A 23271-nucleotide genomic window follows, 5' to 3' on the forward strand; every position below is an offset into this window, starting at 1 on the left:
AATTTATATATTTTAAAAATACCTTTAAGCTGTGAATGGTTGAATCCATGGATGAAGAATCTGTGGATACAGAGAGATGACTGTAGTGATTGTTCAATCAATCCTGCAAATCTTTTGAGTTTGGTCAAAATATACTAGTATTTCCCCGATTGATAATGTCTAGAACCAATTGAATCCCCTTTTTATTATTTTTCTTACTTGTGATTTGTTTTTAACTTTGATGTATTGTATGTATTATTTTTAAACATTTTTTAACTGTTTAATTTTATAGTTGGGAGGGAGGGTTGGGTCGGGGTTTTGTGGGGCTTGTTGTTTTTATTGTTGTATATCATATTTTCTCTGTAGTTACCCACCTCAATCCTCAATCGGAAGAAGCGGGATATAAATAAATTATTATTATTATTATTATTATTATTATTAATATTATTAATATTATTATTATTATTTCTTTTCAAAATGCTAAAAACAGCAGGGACTCCAGAATTACTTTACAGGTTTTCATCTAACCATTCAATTTGTATCTCCATAGTCAATGCTGTTCCCCACAAGACGCAACAGCAGAGCCAGCTTTTCTAGCATCAAAGGCCAAACCACTGAAGGGGGCTCAGATGCTGATAGTGAGCACAGCACATTTGAAGACAATGCAAGCCGCAGTGGCTCCTATTTTGTCCTACGCAGACCTAGCGAACGGCGCAGCAGCAACATTAGTCAAAACATGTTCCCAGTTTTTCCTGCGAATGGGAAGATGCATAGCAGCGTGGATTGCAATGGGGTGGTTTCCTTGGTAGGAGGACCCCCAGCCCTCCTGTCACCTACAGGACAGCTTCTCCCAGAGGTGATAATAGATAAAGCAACTACTGATGACAGTGTAAGGATGTTTTAAGTAGCATAGGCATGGTGGGTCAACAGAATGGAATCCGAGTTGTGAATGCTTCTGCATCTTGGAAAAGCTTTCCTATTTGTCACAATTCATACCTTAAAACTGTGCTGTAAGAAATTTAGTAGTCTGGTCTTTGTTACATGTACTTGGCAAACATACACTAGACAGATGAGGTAAAAAAAATTATAGCCAAACTTATGTTTACATTATGTTTAAAATAACTGTTAAATGCAAAAAGTGCCTTGCATTTCTTTGGCTCCTGCCCTTCACCTTATTCAGTCTCTTCCTCTCACTTTTGCTTCCCCAATGACTCTCATTTCTTTTTCATTTCCTCACTACATCGTGTCCCATTGCCTTCAAGGGTATTTCCCATTACCTTGCAGGTAACCTGTCTGGAAACAGTATTCTTCGATTCTCAGCCCAACTTTGAACTGAGCAAGGCACTTTAAAAAGGTTAAAGAAACTGTACCTCACAGGCTTCTTGCACTTTGCAAAGCTTGTTTTTGAGCTCCCCAAAGATCTCACAAAAGATACATTTTCTTAATTTATCTTTTGCCAAAAGTGACATGTAAAATCAGCATCTCAATTTTGCCATGTTTTGGCCTTCCTGGGATCTTTTTTTTTATTTATGAAATCAAAGTGGAAGTTGACTTCTCGGTTACCTATTTTTTAAAAGCTGGTGCGGGGCTTAAAATACCCCTTAACACATACACAAACACACAGATATTGAATTGTCCCTATACTTCCTCTTATATATGTGGCAAATATTTGGCCAAAGAAGAGTTGTTGTTTTTTTAAAAAAGGAATAGGAGTCCATCCCTCAGGAATCCCATGGAGGGCCAAAGTGATACCCCTAAACCCTTAGGAGGTTCTGCTCCCAACCCAGTAAGATCTGGGTTTGGGAAAGGTAGAGATGAAGATAATAAATCTTAATTTTTCTTCTCAAAGCTAGAGGCGTAAATTGTGCTCCTTTACAGTCTGATGTGTATGTGTGTTTAAAATTCTATTGAAGATAGCTGGGGATAATTTGTATTGGACTGCTGAGAGGAGAGATAAAGGCAGAGCTTGGAAAGGTTTTTTTAAAAAAGCAATTTCTTACTACAAAATTCCCCCACTCCAGTTAAATTGTTCCAGACAAATCCTGTTCAGACATTACTTGCCATACATCCTTAAACAGTGAAACAGAGCACTACTTCACTTTCCTCACATTTCTGGAAAGTGAAGCATCTGGAGAGAATTTGCTGTTCATTTGGAGACCTTCCATATAAGCAAAAGCCTTGATTTTCCAGCATTCTTGTTCATATACATGAAGAGTTTGCATGAACAGAAACTTTTCCTTTTCAAATAGGTCACTTTCCACACGAGGAAAACATGTGGACTGTGACAGATTTATTGCTCCCCTATTCCTTGAAGAAAGTGTGGCAAAAGCTTGTATGTTACAAAGATGTGGATGTAGAAAACATTCTTTGTTTGAATAATGTGTCCTTTTACTTTTTAATTTTTTTAAAAAAAAACTATCTAAAAATGTAAAAATACCACCAGACCTGAAAGAAAAATCCCTCAAAATGTCCCAAGAAACCATTTAGTTCTCAAAAATAAGAAGAAAAACGAATGTAAAAATATTGTGCTTTTTTTATATATGAAAAGAGAAAAGATGTTATAATTTGTTACTTTTTTCATCACCACACTGAATTATGTTACTTTCCTTGGCGTTACTGTTTGATTTTATTTCCAAGCTCTGTTTTATTTGCAAGATCTGATTAAGGGTTAAAGATTCCCTTCATCCCATGCTAGGGTCCCAATATGAGCCACAAATGACATCTGTAAAATGAACAAGTTTGAGGGAAGAGGTTAAGAGCATCTACCATAGAGCAGTGATTTGTAATAAATATACAGAGTGATGACTCCTCACTAACCTATACAATGTGTTTGCGGGTACATGCAGCATTTGTTTCTCTTGGTTCATGATCGGAATACAGAAGCTCAGTTAAGTCAGACTTTTATTGCTAGAAAAATAGGCAACAATCCTGAATGTGAAGGCCTTGAATGAATACTAATTCACAAATTTAATGCCAATAAGTGAAATAATTGTTTCAAATGTTTCACTCAGACATGATCTATTTTCAACCTTACTTTTCTGGCACCCATCCCCGGTCTGAAAATTATGTAGATAACTAACCACAAAACCAGATCTTGAGTTCCTGTTCTAGGTCTTGTTCTTTCATTACCTTGTTTATTAAATGGAGTTTTTAGATCAGTAAGCAGAGAACCCATTCAAGCATTTGGCCTAATGTTACAGTGCTCAGCTTGATGAAAATCTGCCTGCCACCAAGCTTGTTTGAGTCAGGACACTCACCATTGCATAAACCTAGCAACTTTGTGGAGAAATTAAAGGCAATATGCAGTAATTAATATATACAGATTCCATGCTAACCCAGGACATTACTGTGATGGCAAATTTGTGAGTTTCTAAGATATGGGCCTTCTCCTAAATGCCTCAGGTCTAATCTGCACTGTAGAAATATTGCAATTCAACTATCATGGCTCTATCCAATGGAACCCTGGGTTTTATAATTTGTTGTGCACCAGAATTCTCTGACAGAGAAGGCTAAATATCTCACAAAGCTACAAATCCCAGAATTCCATAACATTGAGCCATGGCAGTTAAAGTGGTGTCAAACTGCCTTATTTCTGCAGTGCAGGTGCAGTTTTCAGTGGCATCACTGCAAATCCCTGAACTGGCCTAGAATTTAGTTGATGCTAAATAGCATGCCCAAAATATATTCTGCTTTACTTAAATTATTCCTCTATAAACAGACATATGAAGCACTGGACTTGAAGTGCTGGATATTAAAAAGGACAAAAGTCTGGCATAATCTGTGCAAAACTACTAAGCTGCATGTGGCATGATCTTCTTGATACTTCAGTGCTCGTGTGTGCATGTGTGGTTTTTTTAAGGTTTGTTAGAGGCTGCCATGTTATCCATGTTATTAATTTTGTCTTCTTTTTTTTACTCCACTCTAGAGCACTGCTTCTGAAATAGACAGCAGGAAAAGGCGGTCAAGTTCTTTCCAGATCTCAATGGATTTACTAGAAGATCCAACCATAAGGCAAAGAGCAATGAGTATTGCAAGCATAATCACGAACACAATGGAAGGTGTGTATGTGCCTGCATGTGTAGAATGATCATGAAGTTTGGCATCACTTCATTGCTTGACTTATTTTTAACTTTGGCCATAAGAGCAATTACGTGAAGATGAGCTTGAAAACCAGAGAATTAGTCCATCAGAATAAGATATAATAGACGTCAGCTGTTAACTTCAGTTGCCTGTTTGGTTGATGTGTACTTTCTTGTTGCTTAGGCAGCATTACAAAATCCAGTGAGATAAGCAATAGTGGTGGCAATACTTCTTTAGGGAACAACTCCCCCCCCCAGTAGATGACAATATGGAATGGGTGGTGGTAAGGAGGAGGTGACATACCTTGGGCCCTTTTCACTGCTGCACCTCAGACATCACAGCCTCCTGGGAGCTACTATGAAACTACAGTCAGCCCTCCACATTCGTGGGTTTGATATTACCAGTTTTGTTCATTTGCAAATGTTAAACTCTGTTAAACCCCTTCCAGCCCTAAAAGCTTAGTAGACATGTCTCATATGTTTTTCAGGGGTGAAAGGGGCCAGAGGAAGCGAGTGCCCCTTTCTCCAAATTTTTCCCACCCCTGTGCCTCTTCCCGCCTGCCCTCCTGTCCCTTTAGTTGCCTTCTGCGGGACTATTAGTGGGACTAATAATGAGTAAAGCTTCCAAGCCCATACCTCAACAGATGCTCTGTACCAAACTGCAAATGATGCCAAAATCTTTGAAGCACCTCAGTTTAAAAAGGTAACAGTAGGTTCAGGGAATGAAGCTTCAGGTGGGGCTGTGGCACACAAAAAGGAATTTAACACTGTTCCACAGACACAATCTTGATAAATCTCTGTTTTTTATGATACTTTTGGGGAAGACTCCACTTGACACCAATGGGAGAACACTCTCCCCCAAAATAGTCTAGCAGAATGGGCATCAAACATCTTCATGCAACCCTGATGAAACCCTTATCCCCTGTTAAATATTTTTAAAACTTTGACACACCTCCAAGAAACCTGTTTCTTGTCATATGTAGTTTGTCCCTGTGAGAATGCTGGAAATCCTCAAAATAATTCTCTATAACTATCAAGACAGTGTTTTGCATATCTCTATGTATTCGCCACAGATATTTTACCAGCTAATCAGATAAAACCCTATGTTAATGTATAGTGTGGGCACCTTGAAAAATTATAATTAATTTTGCCAATTTGAAATTATATTTTAGTTGGTTGTTGTTGTTGTTGTTTTTTCATATTGGCATAGTGCATTGAATGAATATGTGCTCCTTATATTTTCAACATGACTTCTTTCAGAACTTGAAGAATCCAGACAGAAATGCCCACCATGCTGGTACAAGTTCGCCCACACTTACTTGATTTGGAACTGTTGCAGCGCTTGGCTAGAAATAAAGAAGGTTGTTCATTTCATTGTGATGGATCCATTTGTTGATCTTGGCATTACAATCTGCATTGTTGTAAATACCCTATTTATGTCCATGGAACATTATCCAAGTGATCCCGCCTTCATTGATGTTCTTAAAAATGGAAACTTGGTGAGTCAATGTTTACACCGAATAATTTTTTTTAACTGATAAACTCAAAAGTCTTTGTGCAAGAATGGAAGATCCTTTCAAAAAATGAATGCTTCTTTGTTGGATGCCTCCAAAACTTTTAAATACATATGATGTAGTGATGTATTTTAAACTGCAAGCACTCATTATGAGTCACATAGTCATGCTTCTGATGTGGGGGCAGGGAATAAAAATGCACATAGTACAGAATACAATATCTAATTTATTGAACCAGTTCATACATAGAATTCACAACCTCATGCTAATTTTGTAGTGAATATGTCCCAAACTGTGAAAACTCTATTTTTTAAATCATTTTCCAAATATTTTTACAATCCTTTCCATCCCTATTCTTCTTCTTTACTCTGTAACTGTCTGATACCCCTTCCATTCAAAATCCGACTACATCTGTGGCAGCAACTGTGCACTGGCAGGATTAGGATAGAGTTTTTAAAAGAGGAAGGTGGCATATGGGCAGCTCCAAGACAGGAGTAACAGTGCTGCTTTCAGGCAGCAAACAAAACGGGGTGGTGGTGTAGAAGTAATTCAGTTTGACACCACTTTAAGTGCTGTATCTGCTATGGAATCCTATGATTTGTAATTTTACATGGCCTTAGGCCTTTTCTGCCAAAGCGTGCTAGTGCCTCACAAAACTATGAATCCCAGGATTCTGTTGGATAGAGCTTTGGCAGTTAACATGGTGTCAAACTGTATTGTTTCTTTTCTTTTTACTTTTTTAAAGCTTTTTAAAATACTTATGTATATACAATATTAAATTCATATGTATCTTTACAAAAAGAATAACAATATTAAACACTGTGTTACAATATATAACCCCATATATTAAAGTCTATTACTGTATTTAAACTGCATTATTTCTACAGTATAGATGCACCCTAGGTAATTACTGTCCACAAAAGCAGATGCAAAAACCCCAGCTTGTTAGTCTCTAAAGAATCTAAAGCCTTTTTGTTGTTTTTATGGTAACAGACTAATATGACTTCCTTCCTGAAAAATTGGAAATGTAGTCTTTTGTGTAAGAAAAGTTTATCTTTCAATCTAAGTACCATAGAAATATGGGAGACCTGTTTTCCCCCTTAAGAATAACCTCCCATAGTTTAATTTTACTTGTAGATATAAATCTCTTCTACTCAGTCTCACTTGAATCGATCTAGTAGCATCTGTTTGTATCCCTGTTATGGGACACATTGCAGTAGGGAATAGGATAGATTCCTAATAAATACAAATTTATAAATCTGTTATGTACATTTACTTAGGGATAAGACCCATTTAACTTAGTAGGCTGTAAAGCTGAATAAACATGCCAGTTGGATATAAAGCACACCCACGTCGTACGTGGGCGCACTATACATGGCTTTCAGCTTATGTTGAAAGCTGTGTGACGAAGAGGAAATGGTGCAAGCATGCACAAGCCCCATTAATTTCAATGGGACTCAAGCGCACATGGAACTTGCCTTATGCGACGGGGTCCAGAATGGATCCCCATGTAAGCCAAGGGCGCACTATACTTATACAGTCCACCCTTGCCTTATGCAAGGGATCCTTTCTGGAACCCCCTCCCGCACATAAGGCAAATCAAGCATATACTCAAGCCACATTCATTTGAAAGGGGCACGCCCGGCACATGCCCCATTCATTGTATTAAGGCTTGCCGTCCATGTGACTTCAAATCCACATATGGTGAGCCTGCATATGACTCAGGTGCACTGTACATACCAAAGACAAGTAAATACAGAGTTGAGTTCTTCCAGAACAATTTTATCAATTTATTATTTGTATTTCAAACTACTTTCCAGAAATCTAAGATTCACATCTATTTACCTCCAAACATTCATGTCTGTCTGCTTCTATAACCTCTACTTGTGCCTTCTCCAAACCTCCCTCATTGCTCATGGTAGTACCAAGTTCATTTCCAAGAAGCTAAAATGGAAGATAAAATGGAATTCACAGATAAGAAATATTGCCAATAAATACAAGTACACCTTAAATACTAATATTTTAATTATGACATTTTGCTCTACTTCCCCTCTAGGTACTTTGTTCTGTTGTATTCCCCATGTCCCCATTCATTTCTGTGGCTTGACTTTCTAGGGCTCTGTTTGCAGCCAGATCTATTTAAAAACAAAACAAAACAAAAACAGATGAGGTCTCAGCACACAGACTAGGCTTTCTATCCAACTAGAACAATTGTCCAGGGAATTAAGAGTGGCTTACATCTCCAGTTTAAATCTCTATGGAGCAGTCTGTGAGACATTCACTGGCTAAACATTGAAAGGCAATAGCAGGCTTATTCCTTGCAAAGCAATAGGGCTGCACATTTTGCCTCATAACATTTATTAAAATTTCCAAACTTATGAAGGCTGTAGTTTTATAAGGTGTTTAGCCTTTTCTGCCAAAGAGTGCTAGCGTCTCACAAAATTCCCAGGATTCTGTAGGATGGAGCCATGGCAGTTAAAGTGATATGAAACTGCATTATTTCTATAGTGCAAATGCACCCTCAATAAAGTCTAGCCAACTGGATAATGTGGCAACCTACTCATTGGTCAACTAGGAGCCAGTTTGACCTAGCAGAAGCTAAGAAGCCTGCAGGATATGGGGAGTTCAATGTTAAAAAAGCTTCTTCAACAACCACTTTTCATGGTGCCTGTCTTTTCTCCTCTTTCATACTGCACGTTCCTCCGTACTACATGCCAATTCTTAGATCATATTCTGTTCCACAAAGATGCCTTTGTTTGGATTACTGCTATATGTTGTATGTAGTAACTGCCTTTCGAAAGTGTTCAGAAACTTCTGCTGGCCCAAGGGTCTGTACTCAAACTGTTGACCTAGACCAGCTACAGGAACTATGGCCTGTTACAGACTGCCAAAATAAAGCTGCTTCGGGTCTCTTTGGAGGTATGCTGTTTAAATGATGCATGCATCCTAAGAATCCGGAAGCTGCACCAAAGCTGCACTCCAGTGCTTAGGAATGGAGTGTGGCTTTGGCGCGACCTCCGGACTCTTAGGACCCAAGCATCATTTAAATAGCATACCTCCAAAGAGATCCGAAGCAGCTTTATTTTGGCAGTCTGTAACAGGCCTACGTAACTTTCTTGTTACAACAGCACCACTACCTATTGGTCTATTTCTAGACGTAATTCAAAGTGTTGGTTATGGTGTATAAAGCACAACATGGCTTCAGTCCAAGCTTTCTGAAGGATAGTGTTCACCCATATGAATTTTGCCCATATGAACTTTGAGATCTTCAAGAAAGGCCCTTCTGTCAGTCTCATCTACTTCACAGGCATATCTGGAGAAAATGTGGGAGAAGGCCTTTTGGTGGGTGTTCCTAGGCCCTAGAAATCCCTTCCGAGGGATACAAGAATAGCCCTCTCTTTGCTGTACTTCTGTTGCCCATTTTATAATGCCCCTTTCATTCTGGGAGGTTTTCAGCAGCTAACTGAAAGGACTTTTAATAGGCTTGTGCTATACTGCTTTTGTTTCAAGATACCTTTTAAATTGTTTTTCATTTGCTTGTTTTATTAGTATTTGTTATTATTGTGTGCCTTCAAGCCATTTCTGACTTATAATGACTCTAAGGTGAACTTTTCTTGTTGTCATGTACCTTCAAGTCATTTCCAATTTATGACAACCCTAAAGCAAACCTATCATGGGATTTTCTGGGAGAGATCCACACAAAGTCACCCAGTGGCTGAGCAGGGAATTGAACTATCAGACCTTGCATAGTTACAGCCCAGATGGGAAATGGACCTAGCTGGAATTTCAGCAGTTCCATTTGTATATTACTCTTAAGCATTGCTTTGTTACCTTTTACATTCACAGACCATGAAATAAACCATACTTTTTAAAAGTAGCAAAAAGGTGAGCAGGTGATAAAAATCAAACACAGCAACTGACTCTTAAATGTTCTGTGCTTAGGTCTTCACTGGAATTTTCACTGCAGAAATGGTCCTGAAAATCATAGCCATGGATCCTTATTATTATTTCCAAGAAGGCTGGAATGTTTTCGATAGCATCATTGTCAGTCTGAGTTTGATGGAGCTGGAACTTTCAAATATAGAAGGATTGTCAGTTCTAAGATCCTTCAGACTGGTAAACATGACACTAAATCCCTTTGCTGTTTGTATTGCTGGCTTGGCTGGAGTGCGGTAGGAGTGATTTGCTGCATAGACACCTTGTAATGTCAGAACGGTGCCAGAATGGATTCAGGACTTGCTAGAATACAGGAGATTCTACATGGGAACTCTCAGGGGCTCAACAGATGGCCCCTTGCTACCCCTTTCCTCTCTGGATTGGGGCCATGGTAACCACATGCTGCAGCCCCAATTTGGCCTTTCTGCACCATGGAAAGGGTGCTCTAGTGGCGGTAGCGGCGGCGGCTTTTCAGCACACTTTTGGCACAGTGCATTTAAATGCTGCACCAACAGAGAGAAATGATGCATCCCATGCAGTTGAGTGTGTGGCATGATGCTGGCATGGGGGTGGCTGGCTTGCATACGCCATGCCCCCACACTGGTGTATAATGCTGGTCTGTAGAAGCTCTTAATCTCCAGTGTCACCTCATATCACATTCACAGTCTTACATACAAAGTGCCTCTGAATCCCCTAGAACTCAGTGGTATTCAGTAAAATCTCACCAAGGATTGTCCATAAGATTGCGTAGACATTCAGTAGATAGCTGTGGAAAGATTCACCACTCCTTTCTTCAGGACAAAGAACTCCAGAATTCCACTTCTTTCTGTTATTTGGCTTATTCCATTTTTTTTCATCTGGTACTCCTGAAAAAGGATGAGGAGATATTTCCAGTTCTTCTCTGCAGTTTTGGTGGACAGTAGTATGAAATAATCCTATTCTTTTAGGAAATAAGGAAGTGATGGTAAAAACCCAGAATGCCACCTGCCATTCACTTTCAGTGCTTGACAGATTAAAGGGTCCTTTGCAGTAAGTAGCAAGAGGTAGAGAGACTACTGCTGCACCTCCCTAAGACTGTGGTAAATATAGGAAAGGGAGGTGTCTACATTTACATAGCAGATTTTTTTTCCTCCTTCAGTGGAAGAGTATGTCTCTATCTCAGGCAGTATTAATTATGATTCAGATTAAGACCAACTGACTGGTTAGAGGGAGCAGAATGCTGGGGCAGGTGGGGGTGCTGGTTTAGCTTATTCTCATATTCTGAGAAAGGGTCTAGAATCCCTGGGGAAACTGAGTCCTGAGCCCATGTTTGAAATCCTTTTGCTGGGTACTGAGTACAGTAGATTCTAACAGCAGATTCTAACTACATGCCCAATGTTGAATAAACTGAAGCTAGCTGCAATGATGTTAAATATGTGGTTGGACATAATGTTTTCAAGTTCAGTCTTATCATCTACACCTCATATGTGGCAAAGAAATATAAGTATTTTCTTTGCAGCACCAAAACATCATTGTTTCCTTTTCTTTATTTTGCAAAATGGTTAGCAATGCATTCTTGCTTATCTATCTGGGGTGCAGGTTCCCTGTATATTACTTCTACTGCTATGACAGTACTAACTGTTCCTCCTATTTTTTCTTCTTCTCCTACTTCAGCATTATAGGCCCAGGGTTAGGAACTCTAGTGCCATCCAGATAACCTATAGCATGCATTTCATAATACAGTCGGCCCTCTGTAGCCACAGATTCTTTATCCATAGATTCAAATATCCATAGCTTGAAAATATTAAATATATTTATATAAATTACAAAAAGCAAACCTTGCTTGTGCCATTTTATATAAGGAACACCATTTAACTATCCATTGTATTTAATGGGACTTGAACTTCAGCAGATTTTGGTATCCATGGGGGGCTCTTGGAACCAAACCCCAGCAGATACCAAGGGCCTACTCTACCTTACCACTGTCCATCTCTGCAGCAGCTAGCAGGAATTGTCCAAAATGTCTGCTGAGCACTTACTTGTCCATCCTTGCAGTGCATAGTCCTATCAGTAAGAGAGCACAGTATGACTGAAGTCAAGGGTTTTCTGATTATGCAGTTGCTTAAACTCATAGGTCATTGTTCATATATCTTGTGCGTGTAATCTTTGTTATGCTTTTCAGCTTCGTGTCTTCAAGCTGGCAAAATCTTGGCCAACGCTAAACATGCTGATAAAGATTATTGGCAACTCCGTGGGTGCATTGGGAAATCTGACCTTGGTCCTGGCCATCATTGTCTTCATCTTTGCCGTGGTTGGCATGCAGTTGTTTGGCAAACAGTATGAGGCTTGTAAGTGCAAGATTTCAGATGACTGTACTCTTCCACGCTGGCACATGAATGACTTCTACCACTCTTTCTTGATCGTGTTCCGAGTCCTTTGTGGAGAATGGATAGAAACCATGTGGGACTGCATGGAAGTTGCAGGCCAAGCCATGTGCCTCATTGTATTCATGCTAGTGATGGTGATTGGAAACCTCGTGGTACGTCTGTCAACTATTACCTTATCTAAAAGTGAAGAGCTTGTTTTAAATCTATTCTATACCTATTTTAAATATATTCTATACATCAGTGTGATGTAGTGGTTTGAGTGTTGGACTATGACTCTGGAGACAAAGGTTCAAATCCCCACTCGGCCATGGAAGCCCACTGGGTGGTGTTAGGCAAGTCACATTCTCTCAGCTTCAGAAGAAGGAAAAGGTAAAACCCTTCTGAGCACATTTTGCAAATAATAATAATAATAATAATAATAATAATAATAATAATCCTATGAAAGATTTCCCTTAGAGTCACCATTAGTCAGGAATGACTTGGAGGCACACAGTAACAACAACAACAACAACAACAACAACAACAACAACATACCTGTTATAAATGGGGATAATCAATAATACATGTGTGTTTGTTTAGAAGGGTCATACTCCACACCTCCTTAAGCAAATATGAGCTTTTTCACATTTATTTTGCAGAATCATAAAACTGTAGGATGGCCTTTCCCAACTTGGCATTTTCCAGCTATGCTGGTTTACAATTCTCACTATCCTCACCAGACATCACGGCTGATGGCTGGGCTAACATGGGGATGAAGAAGGTCCAACACATCTGGAAGGCATCAGACAGGGAAGATTTCAGCTGTAGATTTCAAGGACTGTTATGCCCCAAATCCTGCATTCATATAATTCTTTCATTCTAAAAGCAAGCCTTTGGCAGGAATGTTTGTTTTACTGGTTTATTTATGTACAGCACGATGTATATCAATAGTGCTGTATAAATTAACAACAACCTGTTTTTGTATGTTTTCTCAACCACAATACTCCCATCCTCATCAAGAAAGGTTCCATATGTGGCAGTGCTGATGTTGTGATGTTGTGTTTCCATCTTGTTATTTTTTGTTGCTAATAATAGTAAGAAGATAGATATTGTTTTTCAGTCTTCTCATTAGACAAATTGCTAACATGGGGCGGGGGGGGGGGGGGGAATCTATGAATGGAAATTGGATGAGTCTTGGAGAAATGAATGTGCCAGGCCTGGACTGCAGCTTCATCTTTGAATGGTAAGAAAGGTAAGTGAAGCATGCCACCTAGGGGCTGATGATAGTAATTTCACCTACAGATACATTTTAATTAATTGAAATTAATTAAGCTGTTTAAAAATAAAATAGTCTTGAGATGCACACCCATTAGGCCCCCTTAATATTCCTGTCAGATTTTAGTTCTTTGGGGCTTCATTGCCTTGGAGATAAACATTCTCTTTTATTATGATAGATGTTCTGAAACTAAAATATGAATATATATGTTCAGTTGACAATATATTGTGTATAAACTGTAACCTCAGAAAATGAGCTTATTCAACTATTTGTCTCCCCCAGGTACTAAATCTCTTTCTGGCTTTATTACTGAGCTCTTTTAGTTCAGACAGCCTGGCTGCTCCTGAACAGGAAACTGAAGCCAACAATCTCCAGATTGCTGTGGCAAGGATTCGAAGAGGAATAGGTCATGCAAAAAGAAAAATAATAGAATTTGTCCGAATTACCATTTTGCAAAAATGTAAAATGTCCACCGGGGTTGATTCAGCTGATGAGCAAAACAACAAGCAAGATGGGTGTGTTCCCAATCACACTGTAGCAGAAATCAACAAAGGTCTAGATTACTGCAATGAGAAAACTACTATGATTTACATGGACAGCACTGATCACATGTCATTCATCAACAACCCAAATCTCACTGTGACAGTGCCAATAGCTGTGGGAGAGTCAGATTTTGAACATTTAAATACAGAGGAACTTAGCAGTATATCTGAGCTTGAAGAAAGTAAAGAGGTAAGACATGAAATATTATTTATTAGAACTCTTCTGTAAAGTTTTGTACACTTTACTTACTGATGTTTATATTCATCTATGTAATTTAGTGTATGTGCATTAATATTTTAAAACATAAATTCTCACTACTTTAGTGTTTTTCCCTCTACAAGTCTGTTTGACTCTCAGTATTGAAAGTGACAGCACATTTAAATTTTTACGCTATAAGTATAAAATAGTATAGTATGGGTTCATTCATTCATTCACAAAATGGCCACAGAGTATCAGATTAGTTGCTCCTAATGAAAACAAATTTAGCAGTCATTAATATGTATTCTTGCACAGGAGGATAAATAAGAGAAGCCCTAGAAGTGTGAAGCAGTGCAGAAAAGATGCCAAAAATCAGAGCCATGTCAAGATCCCATTGCTATGAAATACAGTGAGCCTTCTACATTCACTGGGATTAGGGATGCAGGACCTGTGTGAAAGTGGGGGAAATGCAAATAACCTGAGTTAGTAGATTTTTTAACCTGAGAGAACACCTCTCTAGGAGTCTCTTGGTCCTGCAGCACAGTTCTGGGGCCAAAATCCAGCAGACGTTGACCAGTGCAGAAGGTGCACTGGAGGGCTTACAGATGTTTAGATTATTGTTTTCTCTAAGAATGTCCAAGTCCTCCAACATTATTTTTGGTCAATGTCTGGCAGATTCACCCTGGAGGATATAGAGATTCCTAAAGAGAACATATTAATCAAATCTCTGAATAATTAAATAATTAAATCTGCAAAAGTCAAAGCCACAAATGTGGAGGGCCAACTATAGTTCTGAAGTTTCATCACAGTTGGCATCATACAGTCATCAAAGATGCTTTTCAAATACCTTGATTTGTAGCTACACAACAAATATTAATGGCATAGCTGGTGGAGTCATTCATACCAATCAGTTGCAATTTTTAAATCAAGGATTTAAAGGTGTGGTGGGGGAAGATGTGGCCCTCTAGCTGCTGGACTACATTCACAGACCATTGGCTGTCATTGTTGGGGCCAAAAAGAATTGGAGTCCAGCAGCCTTAAGACACTTACTGTTGGTTGCAAGATCAGCAGGTTGGCAGTTCAAGGCCCAGGTGCCACATGATGGGGTGAGCTCCCATCACTAGTCCCAGCTTCTGCCAACATTGCAGTTCAAAAGCATGCAAATACAAGTAGATAAATAGGTACCACTCCTGAGAAGGTAAACAGTGTGCTGTGCAATCATCCTGGCCACATGATCACAGAGTAGTCTCTGGCAACACTGGCTCTTTGGCTTAGTAACAGAGATGAGCACCCAATGGTCAGGCACAACTTGTCAACAGAGAATACTTTTACTTTACCTTTAATCTGGTTGCTTCAGCCTGGTTCTCTGCATACTCCTCCCTTTTCTTCTCATTAAGCTGTTCATCTTTCAGATGGACACTGTGAGGAGGGAGAGAGTCCTGCCAATGCAACAGAGGACTATATCTCAGTTGTCTTTTCCCCCTTTAATGTAACAACTCAGGCCTAAATCTTATTCTTAGTCCCAAACAGTGCAGGCCTATTGAATCAATCAGATGTATATAAATGTTAACATACCAAGTTCCCACTGATTCAGTGGACTATTCTATTTGAGCTCAATCAGATTTATAGCAAGACAGAGTCTAGTGATGCTCATTAGAAAGTTTCTAATGAGGTGGTGCTCACTACACAAGTAAACACTGTGTATTGCTATAAATCTATAAATGTGCACATTCACCCTTGATACTGAACTAACTTAAAATATTGACTTGATATTGTGCAAAATTGCTTCTTGTTGATTTTTTAAAAATAGCATAGAGTTATTACTCATACAGGTTGAGTCTCCCTTATAGAAAATGCTTGGGACCAAATGTGTTTTGGATTTCACATTATTTTGAAATACTTGTATTTGCATATAAACACATAATGAGATATCTTGGAGATGGGGCCCAAGTCAAAACACAAAATTTGTTTATGTTTCAAATACAACCTAAACATATAATTTAAAAGTATTTTATACAATATTTTAAAATAATTTTGTGCATGAAACAAGAACTTGGGTACACTAAACTTTCAGAAAGCAAAGGTGTCACTATGTCAGTCACCCATGGAAAAAAAATAGCTTCTTGGATCATGGAATCATAGAGGCCGCAAGGGCCATCCAGTCCAACCCCTTCTCATGCAAGAAATCTAAATCAAAGCATCCTCAACAGATGGCCACCCAGGCTCTGTTTAAAGACCTCTAAGGAAGGAGACTCCACTACACTCTGAGGGAGTGTGTTCCACTGTCGAACAGCTCTTACTGTAAGGAAGTTCCTCCTAGTGTTGAAGTGGAATCTCTTTTTCTGTAGCTTGCATCCATTGCTCCGGGTCCCAGTCTCTGGAGCAGCAGAAAACAAGTTAGCTCCCTCCTCAATATGACATCCCTTCAAGTATTTAAACAAGGCTATAATATCACCTCTTAAACTTCTCTTCTCCAGGCTAAACATCCCCAGCTCACTAAGTCGTTCCTCATACGGCATGGTTGGAGTATTTTGGAATTTAAGTAAGGGAGACTTGACCTGTATTCATATGCTGTTGAAAATAGAGAAGTGGGATGTGGAAGTGCAGAATATTTTTGAATTCACATACCCGTCTATCATTTCTTATGTTTACTAATGACCAGAGTATTTTTAATGTGTACATAAGTTTCATCTCATCCTTTTTCAAAACTGTTAATGTAGGCATATTCAAAAATGCTTTTGTACTCATGTTGGTGGCATTTCCATAAGTATCACAAGGAGGTATTTGTGCTCTCAATATCATTTCCTAACATTCTTACTTCTCACAGGACTAAAATCAAGCAGAACCAATCAAGAGTGCAGCTTTGGTGCTTTTTTACCAGGTAGATCAACGTGTGTCAGCCATTTTGAACAGGTTACTTCAACAAATCATATGTACATGGTCACTGGTGAATAAAGATTGATGCATGTTATAAAACTACTGTATATGCCACCTTCATCCATCACAGTGCCAGTAAAAATACATACAAACTAAACTGTAATTTGAGTCATGTGGCTCACATTACAGCATGACAATCGCCAACATGCACTTTGTTGGGTGATTTTTACATAGCATTTTAATATGTTAACTGCATGATCTGTGGATATACCTTCTCTTGGATGATAAAGTTGCAAGAGTGCTCAAACAAATTACAGTTGTAAGAAAAGTGAGTGCATTGGATTTCTTTACCTCTTTGAAAAGAGGTGCATTTGGACACAGCTCATTAGAATGTTGGGATGAATATAACATTGCCCAGTTATAAAGTTATATTTAGATTCCTTAATACATATTAATTAATTTATATTGCAACCCTCATGTATGATTATTTGGAAGTGTGCCCCAGTCTGTTCAATAGAACTTAAGCACCAGTGGGTATGAGACCATATTGCAGTCTTAGGCCCGGTACAAACCACCAAAAAGGGCTGTCTGCCGGTGCCCTGGTTTGTTCCATGAGGAAGCCGCAGCAGACAAACTGCGCAGCTTCCTCGTGGAGCAAAAAGAACCCGGGAAAATCGGGTTCTTTTTGCGGCGCCATAATGACACTGCAACACGCCAAGGGTGCACTTGCAATGTCATTATGGTGCCCCGTTGCTTCAAAATGGTGGTGCCCATCTGTACAGGACGCCACCATTTTGACATGCGTAAGACGTGCTAGGGTTGCAGGGCGTCTGTAAGAGACACCCCGAGGCAACCCTAGCACCTCTTCATGACGTGCTATGGTGCTGGTCTGTACTGGGCCATAGTTACTTACATGACCACTTTTACCTCAATTTTTGGCAGTCCAAAAGGATAAACACGCTTCTTAAATTTATTTTTACCTTCTAGTGAAATCAGTTAACTGGGTATTTCCCCCTCCTCACTTCCAAAATATGAATAGCTTGAAGGCTGCTCATGTAGGCTACTGTGTCATGTGCCAGTCCTTTCATTAGATGAAGTGAGGTAGCTGCCTCAAGCAGATGGGGCAAAAGGAGTGGCCAGAGGCTGCTTCTGCCCGATCACTATGAGGCTGTGGCAACTGCACATGCCTAGTCCCAATCCTGGCTGCCACCGCAGTCATGAACCGGGCTGCTGAAAAGGAGCATTTTTTGACCTGGCTCTTCCAGGTTGGCATGGGCTCAGAGTAGCTTGCAGCCGTGTTCGGGGCATGCATCGTGTAAACACCCGATGGCAGCCCTTTTGGCCCGTCTGTTTCAGGCCTTACTCAACTTGTGATTTTATTTTCATTGTTACTGGCAAGGAGGGGCCCCTGTGGTGTTTTTCCCCCTCTGGCTGTGATTACTTCATAAATTGAAGGGTGATGGCGGGGAACACTTCCTGCTTTTCCAAAGGAGCAAAAGTCTTACGATGGCCCTGGTTCTGTCACATTTCCTTCTGAGGAAGGTAGCCAGGATTCTCTGTAATGAAAGATCTTGGAAGCACACACAGTAATCACAACTTGGATCCCAACAACAAGAGCACCAATTAACACCTCTAAGGTAGATATTTTCAGGCATTTTTCCATCTGTTTTGGCATGTGTTCAACAACGAGCACGTGGCTTTTTGGCTTGGTGCAAATGTAGCAAGGGTGAGTCTTTTAACTTGGATGAAAGTTGTGGAAAGTTTCACACACTTCTCCCCACACCTAATGCTCCTTCCTCTCTTTGGGCTTGTCTGTACAGAGCATATATGCTGGACTCTCTCTAGTCTTGGTGCCTTGTGTCCAGACAACATGACAGCAAAACTGCTGTTCTAAACCGTTAAACCCTTGGCTTCTGGTTCTCTTAGCTGTCTGGACAGCTGGATGATGTCTGATTTGTCCTGATCCAGTTGCCCAGATAGCAAATGTGGTGCCATTTCCTTTACGATGGGCTGAACAGTGCAGGGAAGGGGATGCATCCTCTTTGGAGCCACCACAACCACTGCCTCACTGCCCAAGCAGCTCCCTACAAGAGCGTGTCTCACACCACCCATGTGATAAACAATGAGGGGGTAAAACAATCCCCTCATTGCTGATCACATGTCAGGATGCCCCATTCTGACTTCAGCAGAAGCAGCAGCGACAGATGGACTGTCTCAGGGAGCTGCTTAGTTGGCAAAATAGTGGCAGCACCAATGAAAATAACAGACCAGAGGAGCTGATGCAGTGTTGGCCCGGCTGGTCCATGTGCACAATAATGGCTGTGTCACACCAGATTTGGCCTGGTCCATGTAGTCACCATCCATGGTCAGTCCAGGGCCTGTGTGGGGCATAATACTCTGGACTGACCCTGAATTAAGCAGCCATTGTATACACGACCTTGAGCATGAATTCTTCCTGCCCTTTCTTTGGTGACCTTAATTCTGTAGCAAGGTGTTTGATGGCAACAATCCTAACAGTACTTAACAGATATTCAGTGTAATTATTCCCTTGGATCCACTCACTCACCAAGGGACAAAATAGGATCCTCACCACCAACTTTGCTGCCCACAAGGAGATAGCTTGGCTTCTGGCAAGCTTTGCCAACCACTGGTGTACTGACAGTCAGTGAATATGGCACTAGACAAGGAAGTGACAATATCTACTGTGTTACCATTGTGAAATGGCAGACATGGTCTGTTTCAGAGACCCTGAAAGCCTCTAGCTGTATTTGGTTTAGAAGGTGTCAGGGGGCAGTGTGGATGTTGCTCAAGTGTCTCTGCCTCCAGTGTAAGCTATGCTTGAAAAGAAAGGGGGGACACTGCTGATATTGTTCTTACAGACATTACTATTTTCCCTGTAGCTGAGGCCCCACGGTTTGTGGAAAGATATCCTGCCCCCTGGGATTTGCTCTTAGGTACCTGTTGACTTCCACAGACCTTAACATTATAGTTTGCTGAGTCTGTTCCAAACCTTGCTTTCAGCAAATAAGGAACCATTCAGAGGACCTGTATTTTCATTGCCCTAAGAGGATATAGGACCCCCAGTTTGGTGCCATGGTCACCACTGTGCATACTGATAATCTCCATTGGTAACTGCAAGGTTCCTTACCTTTCTTGATGCTCTACAATATTCTTTTAGACTTTTAAAATGGTTATATTTTGCAGAATAAACTAGGAGGCTGCTGGTATTCTGTAAAGCAAACCAATTACCTCTGGACGCAACTTTATTTTTAGGAATGATTGTGGCACCCATGGATGTCACCACTGCAAAATTGATATTTTTCTTCGCTTTTGTATATGTTTTGTCATTTTAGTGTAGATACTTCAAATCTAGGAGCCCTGGTGGCGCAGTGGTTAAATGCCTGTACTGCAGCCATTCACTCAAGACCACAAGGTTGTGAGTTCAAGACCAGCAAAAGGGCCCAAGCTCGACTCAGGCTTGCATCCTTCCGAGGTCACTAAAATGAGTACCCAGACTGTTGGGGGCAAAATTAGCTTACTTGCTAATTAGCTTACTTGCTGTTCACCGCTATGATCTTTGGAATAGCGGTATATAAATAAAACAAATTATTATTATTATTAAATGTAACTTTTTAGTTTTCTGGCCACGTTTCATGTCTCTGAACCTCATTTGTTTGAATCCTGCTAAATGGGTGTGTATTATGGGCTCAAAATGTATAGCTTTCTCTCATAGAATTCAGGGCCACTTGTACCATGAGCTTAGTTTCTTCAGTAGGTTACCTTTCTCTTTGTCTCACTAGAGGTGTAACTAGTGGAGAATTAAAGCTATTTGAGACCAGTTTAACAGCCATGACTATCTTACAGAATTCTGGGATTTTAATTTTCTGAGGTATTCAGTCTGGTCTGTCAGAGAGCTCTGGTGCTAAGATTATTGGTTTGAGCATTGGACTGCAACTCATGAGACCAAGATTTGAATCCCTGCTCGGCCATGGAAACCCCACTTGAGCAAGTCACACACTCTAAGCCTCAAAAACCCACACGATAAGTTCCCCTCAGAAATGACTGAGTCCGAAACTACTCAAAGACACACAGTGACAACAAGGACAACAAGCGAGGCTATGGCAGACAAATGGTTATGCACACATTACAGTCAGTATCTAGATAACTGATAAGGCTTCTGCCTTTGTGGGAAGTGTGTTTGAAAACAAGCATTAGAAGAGTGCCTCTAAGACAATAGCATTTTTTAAAAAATGATTTGACTAATGCCTTTCAAGGAAACAGCAGATTATTTCAGATTATTGGAAGTTGGTGTACAATAACAGCAGTTTCAATTATCCTGGATTGTTTTTGATGTGCTTTCACCATTCATTCATCCAGCTGTGTATTGGTGCTCTCATTCTTGATGTTATATACTGTATAGTAATAACATTGTGGGTGGTTGGAGAATGCTGTTATGAAAACTACTTTGGTTTATTTTGGTACTCACACCTATCTGCTCCCCATGCAGTTTATGTCATTTATTGTGACTAAGGGCATGTCTGTATGGGCCAATTACACCACTTTTCCCCCACCCTCACCACAATTGGTCTACATACTCAAGGTCGAAGCCTCAGTTCAAGTGTGGACTGCCTTTATGAGGGAAGGCCAGCTCGGCCGCAAATCCACCCTATCCCTGTCTAAACTGGTGTAAAAGACCTCATCTTTTGTTCTGGGTTTTTCTAGAGAATCTGGAGCACTCCAGAGTGGTGCTGGCTGGCTGTTTATTCATGAGTCCCACTGTGCCATCTGACAGTGCCACTGCTGGAGCAGGTCACTCCCTCTGAGGTCTGAACAAGGTGCCAGGCAAGGTAATTGATACTGGGCACCTCATGGGATTTCCTGATCTCAGAAGGAGGAACTTGTGCCAGCAGCAGCAGGTATAGCAGAATACAGCCAACCAGCATCGCCCTGAAGTACAGTGGTAATGGGGACCAGGATACTCTGGGAGAAACCCAGAATGAGCCCTAATGTGTGTTAAGTATCCAATCTAGAGGCTCAAAATTAAAGGATGCCAGATTAGAATGGAGATGTTATGATCTCAAACATTCCCATATAATTGGAATCTGTAATTCTCTAAAACTGAGAGGGATTGGCTTGTGTACCAAAATAACAAATAGTTTTGAAACGCACAAAAGCAAATGCATCTATGCACTGGCAAGAGAGAATGCAAAATTAAGGCTGTCGGAATGAAGTTGACATCCTGTTTTCATTGGTGGAGTTTCAGAAATGACCTTCATATCTGTTTGTTCTGTTGGAGTGGTAGTGATATGATACTTGGCCCTACAGTGTTGGCTCAATATTATAATATTTTTTATATATCATCCCTGCATTTCATTCCAGAATTTTTATCTTCTGACAAGTGGTGATCTGATATTTGATATGTAAACACAGTGTCAGTCCTATTATACAGGCCTGCAAAACTGAGGGTTCTAAAACCTTTTTTTTAATGTATTCTAGAAATTTAGCATTCAGAATCCAAAAGTGACCTCAGATTTGCTCCATACAGTTTTTTCACAACTTGGTTTCACACTTATGTGTTGTAATATGTGGCTGAGTGAAATGACCCTGCAAAGAATTATCCTGCCTGTAAGGAATAAGAAAGAGGTTAAGAATTTCAGAACACTTTAATTCACTTATATCAAACACAAACATCTGTTCAAAAGCACTAAAAAATCACACTGCAACATCAGTCTCCACTCTTAAAGCTGAATAATATATTTTTGATAAAATGTATTTGATAAAAATAACAAATTTGTGGAAGATCAACATTTTTATTGTGTTTTCAAATCTAGCACCCAAAAGTGCATTAAAAACAGCTACAATGTTGAAAATAGGTTTTTAATCCCAGGCCTGTGTTGTTTTTCTCAATTTCAGGGGTGTGTTCCCAACACCCTCTGTTTTCTTACCTAATTATCAGTTTTTGCCATTTCAAATTACCTTAAAAGACATACAAGACAGTGGTGACACCAACCCAAGTGACACCACTGGAACTTAGTGTATAGCAGCACACTAAGGTCATTAATCATGTGGAGGGTGGTGACACCCATCTTTGTGGTGTAGTGAATCCACTCTGGGTTTTCATAGAAGATTTGAAGGAGACAGCCAAGGTCCTGAACACCACCCTTAAATATGTTCAGCTCCTTGGATGTCTTCTTTAAAGTTCGGTCCTCACTGATATGGAAAGCACTACTGTCACTGTTACATTTTATTTATTTGTTGGGTTCTGTGTTTATCACCTCTCAGCCTGCCACAGCAAGTAAAAAAAGTGAAAACGTTTGTAAAAAATCACAAAAAAGAGTGGTCAGTTGCCAGTCAACTCAGAGGCACTATGTGTTTGAGTATGTGCCCTCAAGTTGTCTGTCAACTTTTGGCAATCCCATTGATTTCCTAAGGTTTTCTCAGGCAAGGAATACTCAGAGGTGATTTTGCTAGTCCCTTCCTCTGAAATATAGCCTGCAGCACCTAGTATCTATTGGCAGTCTCTC

General features: G+C 40.0%; 1 protein-coding gene across 1 annotated transcript in view; it reads left to right on the plus strand.

Moving 5' to 3' along the window:
* The window catches only part of LOC149313804 (sodium channel protein type 1 subunit alpha-like), a 138938-nt gene that overhangs the window by 81067 nt on the left and 34600 nt on the right, over positions 1-23271 (plus strand). Inside the window, exons 12-17 of the mRNA XM_089519819.1 lie at positions 530-868; positions 3905-4037; positions 5319-5557; positions 9515-9688; positions 11670-12026; positions 13412-13861. Of these exons, the coding sequence (XP_089375945.1) occupies positions 530-868; positions 3905-4037; positions 5319-5557; positions 9515-9688; positions 11670-12026; positions 13412-13861 (1692 nt within the window). The remainder of the gene's footprint in view (positions 1-529; positions 869-3904; positions 4038-5318; positions 5558-9514; positions 9689-11669; positions 12027-13411; positions 13862-23271) is intronic.

Source organism: Sceloporus occidentalis, unplaced genomic scaffold (genome assembly GCF_023333645.1).
Source record: "Sceloporus occidentalis isolate IW3139 unplaced genomic scaffold, rSceOcc1.0.p SCAF_4, whole genome shotgun sequence".
NCBI classification, from domain to species: Eukaryota; Metazoa; Chordata; class Lepidosauria; order Squamata; family Phrynosomatidae; genus Sceloporus; species Sceloporus occidentalis.